Below are 14780 nucleotides of genomic sequence, written 5' to 3' on the forward strand. Positions count from 1 at the left end.
CAGTAAGTCCATCTGTACCGGGTCAGAGGGTACCTTGTATGCCAGACACAGGTCACTTCTTAGTCTGTATAGTCTGACTATAGTGACAGGGGTTTAAGTTGGTCCATGTAGGACATGTTGTTTAGGCCTTGTATCCTTTTAATAAGGTATCTCTTTAGGTGCTCTAGTTGTTGCATGTATCTGCAGAGATGCATACCAAAAAGGGACATTACGTTCAATGATTGGCCTAATGAGGGCTGAGTAAAGGGGAGCAATGACACCCCTAGATCTAGACGCAATCTCTATGTTTATACACTGTTGTATCTCAATATTTCTCACATAAGCTGACCTGCAGAAAATCCATTTCTTTTGAAAGGGACTAGGTAGCAGGCAAACTCAAGTTTGTCATGAAAAAAGCAGGCATCCAGAGCATCTGTAATCACTTGATATGCAGTCTGAGATATCTCAGGTATGATTGGAGCCCAACTGTTCTGATATACTAAGGCTGCATGTATTTTTTCTGGATATATAGTAACAGACTACAATGCAACTTCCCATGCTTAATTGATCATTTTGTCTGAGTAAGACTGCTTCAGTATCCTAAATCTCCACAGTAAGAATATATGCAGGCATGTTTTTTTACTGATTGCAAAGTTGGTTTTCAAAACGTGCACTTTAAAAACAAGTAATGCAATTCAATGATAAGTTCTACCAGAAATTCAGAATATGAGGATATGTGACCACACATCTGAAGACAAAAGACAGGATTGTTAAACACATTTCTGACATCAGAAAGATGCTTAAAAGCTTTTGTTAAGTACTTCTCACAGCTCTAGTCTTGAGACTGAGCAGTAACAGCATCCATCTGACACGACTGAAAAGTGGCAGGAAGTGTGAAGAGCTTTAAAACATGTTAAGCACTTCATTCAGCCACAGAATGATGTTTTTAATGTGTTTTAGAGCGCTTTGCACTTGTTGATTCCCTTATGTTGTGGCTGCTGTCTGGGTGACACAGCAATAAGACTGTTTCAGATTTCAAAGCTGTAAAACACTTAGTGCTCTAACTATTCTAGAACATGGGTGGAGGGGAATGTTTCATGCACTCCAAACGATTACAATGTGATTGCTCCAATCACAGCCCTGTTTATTATGTGTTCTTGACATAGATGTCAAGATTCAGCCCTTGAGCCTCTCAACTGCACAGCATGCCAGTTATGATCAAAGATCCAATTAGAATCCTGTATGCAAGGCATAGACAGAGGAATGCCTTACTTACACAGCTTTAAGCATGAATATATTCTAAGAAAAAAAACATACATTGCAGGTTGTTAGTTTATTCACACACACACATACACACGTATGTATATATAATGTAGCCAGCATTACAATAAGACAGGGTTGCTTTCATAGGAGAATATTAATGAACCTCAAGTATTCATCCAGGAAATCAGTTTTTGAGAGTCTGGTCACCTGCTGCATGACATTACAGAATCAGTAGATGACTGCTGTTAGTAGATCACTGCTGTTAGTAGATCACTGCTGTTAGTAGATCACTGCTGTTAAACAGCAGGTTATCCTTTGAACAGCTGTTACATGACATCACTGATCATAACACTACATCCTGGGACACTACTGGTGTCCGCCATCAATGATGAAGGAAAATAAGGCAGCTAACCAACAGCTGTGATCTTCATTTATAGGGTCATAGGAAAGCACTAGGCTAGCTGCTGGACCATTTTAAGCCTAACCAGTTTCCCTTTTTGTGCTCAAAATAATTTATCTCATTTGGTTACAGATTCTCCTTACCCATCCCATAGTCAATAATTATATATTATCCTTAAAGAGAATAAAAGAGATCATACCATAGATAATTTGAGGGGACCCATTCATGGGATAAAGCATTTAGGAGCTGCCTCTGCCCATTAGTAGTATAGGGGGCAGTCCTGGGGTTAATTTTCTGTTTAATATCCATAGATCTACGTTGTGCTTGAAAATGGGCAGGAATTAACATTTTATGTGGACGGGGAGTCTGTGCCACAGCAGCAGTATCCTCTGTGAGACATACCTGTCCCTCCAAACCATTCTGCTGAATTTGCAGAGGACGTTTGGATCCCTAGACCAAATATTTCTGATGCCATTTGACTTGCTGATGTGCACTAAATCCATATGTATTGGGTCAGAGGATACTTTGTATGCCAGACATAGATCACTTCTTAGCAGTCTGTAGGATAACAAGTGTAGTGACAGGGCTCTGAGTCCATCCATATCGCACATGTTGTTTAGGCCTCGAATTGTTTAAGTAAAGTATCTCTGAGCATTCTAGTTGTTGCATGTGTCTGGATAGATACATGCCAAAGAGGACATTATGTTCAATGACTGGACTAATAAGAGCTGAGTAAAGGTAGACAATGACACCCCTAGAGCTAGGCACAATTCCTATGTTTATAAGATGTCATATCTCAATGTTTCTTACATAAGCTGACCTACAGAAAATCCATTTCTTTTGAAAGAGACTAGGTAGCAGGCAAACCTAAGTTCTTCATGAAAAAAGCAAGCACCTAGAGCACAGCCAGGGATACTGTCAGGTCCCATAAAGCTGTATTCTTGGCCTTGGACAGTGCTGTTTTAATCTGTGCAGCAGTAATACTGGCAATCTACTGGTATTGCGATTAGTCCTTTGGGGGAGGGAGTGAGGGGTAAAGTTGGGACTGAATCTGTCGGCCAGTATATTGGCAACATCTGTTGGCTCAGCATAGGAGGTACCATTGTGCAGTAGCTCAGAGCAAATTTGGGTATTGCTGCGGAGATTCTTTACATAACTATATGAAGGTTTTGTGGTTGTTTTTACTATCAGCTGCAATTCTGTTTTCATAGCTAGCTTTAGAGGATTTAATGAGGGATCTCAACTTTTTGTTGAGGCTGATAAGGGAGTTTTTCCAGTCTTGGGACTTCACCTTATTCCACATCAGTTTCCTCCTTCTGTTGTAGAGTTTGTTTATGGCAGGGGATCACCAGACTGGCTTCTTTTTTTTTGGAGGACAGCGTCTTGGTTCTATTAGGTATGGCGAGATCCATGCATTTGTGTACGTGCTCGTACAGTGCATTGGTGTATGATTCGGTGATCATGCAACTATTCTGCATTTGCATAGGCACCGTGAAGTTAGTCACCTATGTTTTTAGGAGCCCAAAGTTAGCTTTGGAGAAGTTTTTCATGGTGGTCACCTTTGCGGGGGTGGGGGTGGGAGGGATGTGGATTTCCAAGGTGATTAGTTTGTGGTCAGATCTAACCAGGGAGAAGTTGACTAATGGTGTAGAGCAATGATCACCCATGTTAGAATTGACCAGGTCAAGGATGTTGCTACCTCTAGTGGGGGTAAGAACGAGTTGGTCCGGGTCATTGGAATTAATGAATTCCACGAAATGTTGGGCAAGTGTATTGGTACATGAGTAGTTTTCCCAGTTACTGGAGGAGTAGAAGAAGTCACCCAGTATAAGAGTGTTAAGCTGGACCCTAATATTCTCCTGTGTACTTAGGAACATGGAGTGTGAGTCTTTGGACATGGTTGGGGACCTATAGCAGGCTACGACCTGAATCGCTGTCTTTCCCAATGTTAGCTGCACCTGAAGTATCTCTGATGTGTTATGTTGGGCTACCAGTCTGGAGGTGTGTGCATTCTTTATGAATATGGAAACACCACCACCTTTGGAGCTTCGGTCCAAGTTCTGGGGCCGAAAGGCTTGGAATGGCCTTATAGTGCAGGGGTGCTTTCTGCTGCCTTGAACCAGGTCTCTGTTACAGCATAAATGTCGATGTTCTCCATTTTAAGGAGTGCTTCGAGCGAGTGCATTTTGAGATTCTTCTATTCATACAAATATTGCAGTTTTTTCCTGGTTTTATTTTGCATCCAGGCTTTCCAAGTCTTATCCTCATTTTTCAGGTGTTGTTGAGTTTTGGTAGACAGCCATGGTGCAGAGTTTGTTTTAACTCTATTAGTTCCAAGTGGAACATGAGTATTGAGGATAATCAGAAAAGCTGTGTTAAAATCTGGGACTACAGTATCTCGTGGTAGATTTTTAAGTGCATTCCAGTTAAAGTGTTTTAGGGTATGGTTAAAGTTCTCTGGTTGGAACTTAATGAGATTTCTAACTTGTTTATAAGAGTGTGTTGTAGGGGAATTATTTATCTGCCTGAATGCAGATTATAAGCAGATGGTCATACACAGAGTCTGGAAGGGTACCAAATGCTGTAACAGTATTTGGTGAAGAAGCAATAATCTAGTTAATCATTGAATTTTTCATGGAGATTATATTGTGTCTGGCTGGGGAGGGGGTGAGTGCCATTGTTTGCTGTGATATAGGACAACCATCTTTTTATTCATAACAAAAATAAAGATTAGTACAAATACAACTAAGGCTAAGTACATTTCATCCAAACAACACATAACCAAGAACAAATAGTGATCCTTTATCTCACCATATTCTGGAGTTCATACTTTTATTGTGAACTAGCTGAAGTGGTCTATAGTTCTGAGCTCCAGTACTCAACATCTTAATAAGACAGAAAAAACTTGGTAACCAAGAAAGCACTACGGTTATTTGAACTTTTTTGACTAACATATACAACTGGTACGTGTGTGTTTGTGTCTGTGTGGCTGTTGCAGAGAAACAGGAAACATATTTCCCATACATACATACATATATATATATATATACATATATATATATATATATATACATATATATATATATATATATATATATATATATATACATACATATATATATATATATATATATATATATATATATATATCTATATATATATATATAAATATATATATATATATATATATATATATATACATATATATATATATATATACACACATATATATAAGGTTTCACTTTATAATCTCAAAATACTGAAATATTGAACTTCAGTATCTCGAAACTATAAAGCCGAATGTTCTAAATACTGAAACCCCAAAAACGCGAAATTCAAAATCACGAACATAAACACACCATACACCACACGACACATACGCCATCCTTCCGGCACTACAACAAACAAACAAAACACACACAAACACAAAAACAAATAAACAAACCTACCCTACAAATAAGCAGGGGGGCATGCCCCCCTGCACCCCACATGTGGGGAGGCTACAGCCCCCACAACCCCATTACTTATATATACTAACTCTGACATAGCAACAAACAGAAAAAGGCAGCAAACTCACCACTACACACTCTACAGTCCTCTTGCACACACACACATCACATATATACAAACACCACTACTTTCAACACTTTCACCTACCTACCCTAATCCACAATGAAAACTTCCAGACACACTTACATACACTCCAAAATCTACCGAAAACTCTTAAAAAATATCCACTTAGCTTAATCGCCAGCCAAATCCACACACCAAACTGTACATCAGGCACATAGTACATCCACGTCATGTACCACCGAAACACCACAACTGCGACCCTTGGCATTTCCGGGTTCGCGGTTATGAAGTTTTGGTATTTAGAAGATTCAACTTTATGGTCTCGAAATACTGAAATTAGATATTTCAGTCTTTCAAGATTATGAAGTGGAACTATATATATATATATATATATATATATATATATATATATATATAGATAGATAGATAGATATAGTAAAACCAAGTCAAGACAGCAGAAATCTGTATACTTTATATGGGCACACATATTATTGCTACCAATTAAAAGACCTTTAGATGAAATCTAAACTGGATTACAAATACTAAACTGTTAGCCTGATTCCAAAATACTTGCTCTCAGTGTAAGTGACTTACTCTGGTGTAAGGTCTATTTATAATATAAAGCAAGCTTACATCTTAGATCTTAAATCTTAGATTAACTCCTGGCTGCTGTGCGCTCCTGCCTCCGGTATTCCCACCTTGTTGCTCCAACCTGCCTGACCTGTACTAGGTTTTGAGTTTATTGCCCTGTCTAAGATATCTGCCTCTTCCCAAAGCTAAGGAACATAGCCAAACCTTTTTTTGGGCATCATTTCCCTCAAGGATACAAGAAACGCTACAACCTGCCTAACCTGTACTAGGTTTTGGGTTTATTGCCTTGTCTAAGATTGCTGCCTCTTCCCCAAGCTAAGGAATATAGCCAAACCTTTCTCTGGGCATCATTTCCCTCAAGGATACCAGAAAGTATGTTTTAAAACCACTGTTTGTAAATAATACACTTGTTATATAACCCCATGTGTTTATTGTACACTCCCTAGCCAGAACAACCAGCAGCCAAAACCTTCTCTCCTCCCAACTCCCATGCCTTCCCTCCTCTTCATACTACTCCTGTGTTATCTTCCCTTTCACACTAGAGCTGCTAGCCCTGCGAGTAGCCTTGGTTGTATTACAACCTTTGCCCACTAGGGGGCACACTCTTCTGAGGTCTAATCTCCTTGAATAACTATCTTCCAGTCTTAAAATTTAAATCTCAGACATCCACTTACTAATATATTTATCTATCTAGTAGACCCACTGTACCCCTATTTTTTACTATACATTTCTCAAACTGCACAGCCTACTATCTCCCCTTAAACTTACCTTAACAGTCAGCACTCCACTGATTGTTTTCTCAGAATTTAGTCCTTCTCTGGCTCTTGCACAGCTTCCATAACATACCTTGCTTCATTCAATTATCTCCTGTTAGGATAATACCTTCATAGCCCTGCCTACCTATGTGTCTGCTCTTTCCTCGTTCCTAGCTCCACCCCCCTTTCTCAAGCCTAACTAAGTTAGCCTGCTGAAGCACAATAGGTCTTATCTTTTTCCAGCCTACCCTGCCAGAGTAGAGTACTGATCACTTCTGGTCTGTACCTGCAATAACCCACTATACTCCTCCCCCTTCTACCTTATTTCCTCACCTAACCCATAAATATACCTAACCCCAAGTGGCGCCATCTTTAAATCTTAGATTAACTCCCGGTTGCTGTGCGCTCCTGCCTCCGGTGTCCACACATGTAAATGATTCACATTTCTGCATTATTGTTTGAAGAGACCTTACTATAGTGAGATAAATTGTTTCTGTACAGCTAAATGCTATACTTTTTACATTTGGAATGGTGTACTAGCTGCTCTATCTTTGGCAGGAACTATATTTGAATGTTTGTAGCACGTGGAGCTGATACGCACATTATTTGTTTAAAGAGAACTTACTACAGTGAGAGAAACTGTTTCTGTATAGCTACATGCTATAATTTTTACATTTGGAATGGTGTACTAGCTGCTCTATCTCTGGCAGGAACTATATTTGAATGTTTGTAGCACGTGGAGCTGATACGCGCTACTGAACTTCACTACAATATGTTCCGTTCCTACTGTGGGGAGTAATGGTCCTTTTCTAACAGACATTACCAAAGCAGAGTAGCGTTTCAATGGCTGTAGGGTGAGTGTGCCAGATTACTATTTTAAATTAACAGTACAAGGTTATTCTATGTCTAAACAGTGAATGCTAAGTCAGGGCAGCATTTCAGCACTGATTACTGTATATGCGAGGGCTGTTATAGTGAACGATTAACCAGCGAAAGGGCTCTAGCTTATAATCTGAAACGCCACGTTAAGATAGTGATTTTTCTTTCTTGCAATGGGGACTGCACATACATCGGATCCTTAGCAGGACACAGATTAAAGAAGTAAATTTAATTTACACCTCACCATCATTGTCGCTGTTCTAACATTACAAGGAATATAGCATGTAGAAGTAGCATTGTAAACCGCGTTTGCTTTGGAACATAACTGATAACAATCTAAGAGGAAGTGGTACTTTTTTAATCAAGAAAACCGGGTTAGAGTAGCGCTCCATAGTCTAAACTGCAAATGTGTGGTTTATCGGATATAAAATGGGACACGCTGAAATATAACTGATAATCTAAGAGAAAGCGGTATTTTTTAAACAAGAAAACACCATGTTAGAGTAGCGCACCGTAGTCTAGACTGCAAATGTGTGGTTTACTGGATATAAAATGGGGCACGCTGAAATATAACTGATAACAATCTAAAAGGAAGCGGTACTTTTTTAAACAAGAAAACACCGGGTTAGAGTAGCGCTCCGTAATCTAGACTGCAAATGTGTGGTTTACCTGAAATAAAATGGGACATTAAAGCTGTATTAGTAGTCCTTAGGCTAAAACGCTGAATTAGGTTAGCGTTCATGGTAGGGTGGCCTCATATATGTAGTAATTAGTTACATAGGGGTTCTTTTTTTAAACAAAAGAACACAAGTAGTATTTAGCTAACAGTTACACATGTATCTACTACCCCTTTCTCCATGCTGGGCTACTGTTACCTGCACCATGATGTGTATGGATGCTTAGTGTATTCCTTATACTGCTTTGTTTTACTAGACCTGTATAGTTGTTGTTATACTGATACTTTATACCCTACTGTATAAATTTCACTAGAAAACTGCATTTACCTTGCACTTTACTGTATTAATCTCAAAGAATATTTGGAATACTAACGAGTGGATACTTGGTTAAAGTGATTACAAATGTACTGTCTTTAGTTGTTAATTGCTTAGAAAGTGTGTCTGACCTACTGCTTACTTCACCACTTTTTTCTCTCCTTTTTGTACCCATCACTCCAACCTGCCTGACCTGTACTAGGTTTTGGGTTTATTGCCTTGTCTAAGATTGCTGCCTCTTCCCGAAGCTAAGGAATATAGCCAAACCTTTCTCTCGGCATCATTTCCCTCAAGGATACAAGAAAGTATGTTTTAAAACCACTGTTTGTAAATAATACACTTGTTATATAATCACAGGTGTTTATTGTACACTCTCTAGCCAGGACAGCCAGCAGTCAAAACATTCTCTCCTCCCAACTCCCATACCTTCCCTCCTCTTCATACTACTCCTGTGTTATCCTCCCTTTCACACTAGAGCTGCTAGCCCTGCGAGCTGCCTTGGTTGTATTACAACCTTTGCCACTAGGTGGCACCCTCTTCCCAGGTCTAATCTTGAATAACTATCTTCCAATCTTAAAATTGAAACCTCAGACATCCACTTGCTAATATATTTATCTATCTGGTAGACCCACATTACTCCTCTTTTTTTACTATACATTTCTCAACTGCACAGCCTACTATCTCCCCTTAAACTTACCTTAACAGTCAGCACTCCACTGATTGTTTTCTCAGAATTTAGTCCTTCTCTGGCACTACCCGCTCCGTTCGTCCTGTGGACTCACTCTGCTCCCCTACCCTGCCCCCTAATCCCACCCTTCCCCAGTGCTCCTACATTTATACTACCCTAACCACACCCCCTAATTACTTGGCCATTCCCACACATCACATTCATCCTAACACAATTCATCCTTTCTGTACACCTAACCCCCACTCCCAATTCACCATAATTCACTTTCTTCTATCATCCCACCCATACTCTCTATCCCAACTACTACTTTACCCCACAATGTCTCCACTAACTCCCACCTTATCTCCAAAACCTAGACCACATTATTACCTCATACCCCCACTTGTAATACTTTATCTTCTCACCGCCTATGAATTCCACTATCTACCTAACTTTCAGTATCCTACTTCAATTACCACCACTAGCATCCAACCACACACCCCCACACCAATACTACCCCACCTCTTCTCCAATTGCACTACTCCAAAACCTCTCCATCCCATATGACCTACATATTTAAACCCTAGGACTACAAACTATTACCAACTCCTACTAAAGTTCGCCAAACTCATAAGGAGTATATTACCTAACCTCATAGCCGACGGCGACATCCACCCTAACCCAGGCCCAAACTCACCTGCTACCACAAACCTCACAAATAGTACTCCTACTAACCTAAGAAGCTCATATGATGCCCCTAATTCATTTCTAGTCTGTCACCTACATATCAGAAGTATAAATAAGAAAATCCACTATCTGCATGCCCTCCTGGACATGCACTCCCCTGATCTATTATGCCTTACAGAAACCTGGCTCAAACCCAGTAGCCATCCTATATAAATCCACTCGAGGTATCCACAATTAGCACCCCACAAGACCTAACAACTACCAACTCCGAAACAAACATCTCAAAAGTCCAACTTAACAAACACAAATCTATAAACATAGTATGTAGCTATATTCCCCCTAGGATACAACATAGACACCTTATAATGCACCCTCCAATGGTTATCCACTAACTACCCCCAAGAAACAATTATTCTCGGGGACATTAACATTGACTGGACAAAATGTTTATCAAACTACCCCACCACCCATATCAGCTTACATGGTTTCTCCCAGATTATTACTATCCCCCCAGAATCAATAAGCCCAACAAAAAGGAAAGTATCCTAGATTGGATCTTAATAAACAACAAACCTCAGTTATACAAATCGGGCACCCTACCTGAGGACATGAGCGACCACCTCCTAACCTATATAATCAGAAAAAGGGATGACATGTCTCACCAAACCACCTTTAAAACCTTAGGCTTAATCAATTGTACTATGCACGAATCCTACATCCCCTCCATCTGGAAAATCTCTCAAATTATTCCACTTCTACAGACCTATAGCCATATTATCTCCCTTAGCCAAAATAATGGAGAAATGCATACAGAAGCAAATTCTAACTCATCTTACTCAGAATACTCTCCTAGCCCCAACCCAGCACAGATTTAGTCCTGCCCATAGTACAGCTACTGCTCTTCTCTCCTTTTCTCACACAATAAATCCCAACCGTAATCAGAATAAGCTCTCCTCTGCCCTCTTTCTCGATCTATCAAAAGCATTCGATATGGTATATCACCACCTACTCCTAGACTCTCTAAAATCACTGTCCTTAGAGAACCCAGCAAGCAACTGGTTCCACTCTTACCTGCATGGCAGACAACAAGCTGTTCTATGGAAAGACAATCTATCCCCCCTTCTACCTGTCACCCTTGGAGTACCCCAAGGTTCTATATTGGGTTCCCTCCTTTTCTCTATATTCATTAATGACATACCCAACGTTATCCCAGATGCAACTTGTATACAGTATGCAGATGACTGTACACTTATCTGCTCTGCCTCCACTCCCACAGAACTACAATTCCTATCTCAAATCACCTTCAACAAAGTAGAGAACTGGCTCAATAATCGTTGTCTCCTACTAAGCCCAAACAAAACCAAACTATTACTTTTCTCCCCTACCCATAAGTTAACATTACCAATAATTACAATCTCATCTAACAATGGCACCATAATCACTCCTGAACCTTGCACTAAACTTCTTGGAATAATCATTGATAGTAATCTGAAGTACGATGCCCATATAGACAAAACCATAAAAACAGTTAACAAAAAATAGGCTCCTTGTATAGGATTAAGCAATTCTTAACCCCATCTGCCAGAACCGCCATAGCTCGGACACATCTGTTGTCAACCCTTATCTACACCTCACCCATCCTCACAAATCTAAGCAAATCAAACCTTAGCAAAACCACTAGCTGCTACAACAATATAGCTAGATTTGCCACAGGCTCAGCGTACAGAACCCACCACTGTCAAAATCTTCACAAATTAGGCTGGCTAGAACTACCCAATCAGCTCCATTATAACCAACTCATAGTTATTCATAAAATCCTCTACCAACCTACCAGTACTCCCATTCTGACTAATATTATTACCCCCTACAGCAACCTAACATCCCTCCGCTCATCCAACAGAATGCTAGTACAATCTACCAAAGCCAACAACTCAGCTGGAGAATCATTATTCTGCAACTCTGCTGGAAAAAAATGGAACTCACTTCCTGCTGAACCAACCACTACATCCTCCTTGCCCCAATTCAAAATATCCCTAAAGATGTATTTAACCAGGGACTGGCTATGTCCATGTCTACACCCAGACTAACCCAAACAATAACAAGAAAAAGGTAAGAAAAACATAGCTATGTCCATGTCTACACCCAGACTAACCCAAACAATAACAAGAAAAAGGTAAGAAAAACATAGCTCACAGAGGTGAAATACCCATTTATAACCATTCCCCACCTTTACAACATACACTTCTCTACAACCATTACAATTCTATTATCAGGAAGATAACTTATTATACTACCCATTCTGAAGCTATGCTCTTCTACCCCTCTACATACTATTTACTATAACTTCCTTACCTAACCACCTTTTCTATTGACTATCATCCTTACATTTAACCTGGAAATACTTTTCTTTCTTTTTTCATACTTCATAGATGTAAAATATTATCTCTGCATATTTATACCATAAACCTACAATGTTTGCTTGATTGAAATGCAACCTTAACTATAATTTGTCACTGATTTGTTAAATGTTTAGATTTCTATGTAACCACAAATTTACGCGTCACTTAATTGTAATGTGGAGCTTTTCTCCCCAGGCCTCCGCTGAAAATGGACTTGTATCCAGTCGGACTTTCCCAGTTAACAAATGTAAAATAAATAAAATAAAATAAAAAATAAAAATACATGGGGCCCAGATTCCATACAATTTGCTTTGTTGTAAGTGACTTACTCCATTGTGTACAGTGTAGTAGATGAAACAACCTATGAGCAAGACAGTTTATTGGGTTTTAGTACAAATTAAAAAAAAAAACAAAAACAAAGAAAGATCAAAAAGGCAAAGGAGAGAGAAGTCAATAAGAAACTTGAATCCCAAATATAACTCACCTAAAACTGCATAGCCTCCTTCTCCTGTAAAATAAACTCCGGGTTCGGTAGTCCCTTCATAACATGGAACAACACCCATCACCTCAGAAGGCACAGCCATTAAATGGTTATTCACTTTGAAATTTTTAGCACACCCTGAAAAGCTGAATCTTGGCATATCCTAGGAAAACAGAAAAATTGTTTAGTCTTGATCAAAACACATTTTGTTCTGCTGGACTATGTTGTATTCACAAATGCAGTTTGCTACCAAGCCAATGAGTAAAACTATCCAAAAGCATGACTGTAGCTTTTAAAGTTAGCTAAATTTTTCAGTTGATGTATTTGAAAATCAGCTAATTAGTAACACTAGGTACTGCTTACCTGAAGTTTGAACTTCCCATTAAATGACTGGATTGCACCCAATACAAATGGTGACTTAAGGTCCAGAGCAGCATCAGTTGCTAGTTCACCATCCCGAGCTCTGAGTCCATCAATGACAAGACGTCCATTCTTCCCATCTCTGCTGAATACCACCTAAAAACAAGAGTGCATCTCAAATGTCAACTTATCATACAAATAGGATAAACTTTCTGTTCTCAGTATACCTCCTTGGGTAATAGTCACTAAGTCTATCAGTTTTAGTATGCTAACAAAACACATAGCGTGTCTAATTATTAAAAAATCTACAGTTTCACTGCAATAATGTGATATTGGCTATACAGATATGCAACTCAGTGTGCTTTAGCTCCACAAAGTCCTAACTCAGCAGTGGCACTGACAGTATTTTGGCATTCCTGTGGTGTTCTTTAGACTTCCATCTGTGAGAGACTCAGCAAATATAAGCATATAGGGCATATGCTATGCAAAAACTAATAAAACACATGTATTTGACAGAATACATTTTCTGTACTTCTCACCCACAAAAAATATTCAGCATTTGTGTCACTGAAGAACATCGCCGTTTCTAGTCATCATAGTTATTGGAATTCTGATTCCAGTCTGGTGTTTTGTTCATGACAAATCTGCCATACTGTACAGGCCTCATGGTCTTACTTAATTTATTTATCTGTGTACCCATGTTTAGCTTATGATGAGTAGTCAGCATGAATCTAGGTAGGTATACAATTTTATTTTTCTAATGTTGGCCATAGGGCTAAAATTCTTCACATTTTTATATTCTGTAGTTATGGACAAGGTTGTATTTAAAGCAATACTTCACTATGCTTCACAGAGCCTGTACGATTATTCAGGCCCTGTGAGGGGACCTTAAACTCATAAATGTTATTCAATTATTGCGGGTGACTAATGATACACAGCCCCTGAGATGAGACTGGTTGAATATGCAGTATATGCTAAACAGTTCGGCTGCAGTTAGTAGACTCCAACCTAGAATTTAAAACTGCTTCAGGCAGTTAACATGGTGACCTGCCTTGAAGTTTTAAACTGATTCTATTAGGAGGGGTTAAGTACTCTTTTATAACATTTTAATATATTTAAGGTTTAAAAGTTGCCAACAGTTTCATACAGCCAGTTAATTTGTATTATTTTTAAGTTGGTATAAGGCCATGAACCTGATTTTTTGCTTGTTACACTGGTCAGCTCTTTCTGGCTTTTATTTTAATGACAATAATAATGAAAACTTACTGTATTGGTATTTATATTTGTGTGTCAGAACACATTTCTACAGATCAGATTTACTGCTGTACTTATTCTTTTCTGCCAGACATTTTTCCTATTATTTAAGCATTTTCTATGATTTTCAGTTTCTCATCCAATCTCTGTTTACATATTATTTTTGCCAACCTTAATACTAGGAAATAATTAGATTTATCTTTCTCTCTCATTATGAATATATATATATATATATATATATATATATATATATATATATATATATATATATATATATATATATATGTAACTCAAAAGGGTCTATATTACAAGATTGAATGCTTAGGTGATCGAACACCTAAACATCAAACTTGTAATATCGAAAGCAAAAAAGCAGTGAAGCCGATTTAACGCAGGGAAAGATTTCCCTTGGCCATTTGCCGGATTTTGCCATTTTGTCTACTGTAGAGCAATCACGGAGTTGGTATATTTAGTTGGGGGGTGTGGGGGCACAGCCCCCA

The 14780-nt window shown here is 38.8% G+C and overlaps 1 protein-coding gene across 3 annotated transcripts in view; it reads right to left on the bottom strand.

Moving 5' to 3' along the window:
* Positions 1–14780, bottom strand: part of LAMA3 (laminin subunit alpha 3) — a 2187360-nt gene that overhangs the window by 52693 nt on the left and 2119887 nt on the right. For all 3 annotated transcript variants that reach the window (XM_044065357.1, XM_044065355.1, XM_044065356.1), the window contains exons 72-73: positions 13030–13182; positions 12670–12829 (exon numbers count right to left, since the gene is read on the bottom strand). In XM_044065357.1, the coding sequence (XP_043921292.1) occupies positions 12670–12829; positions 13030–13182 (313 nt within the window). The remainder of the gene's footprint in view (positions 1–12669; positions 12830–13029; positions 13183–14780) is intronic.

The sequence above is a fragment of the Protopterus annectens genome, chromosome 3.part0, assembly GCF_019279795.1.
Source record: "Protopterus annectens isolate FY-2018-M chromosome 3.part0, PAN1.0, whole genome shotgun sequence".
Taxonomy (NCBI): domain Eukaryota; kingdom Metazoa; phylum Chordata; order Ceratodontiformes; family Protopteridae; genus Protopterus; species Protopterus annectens.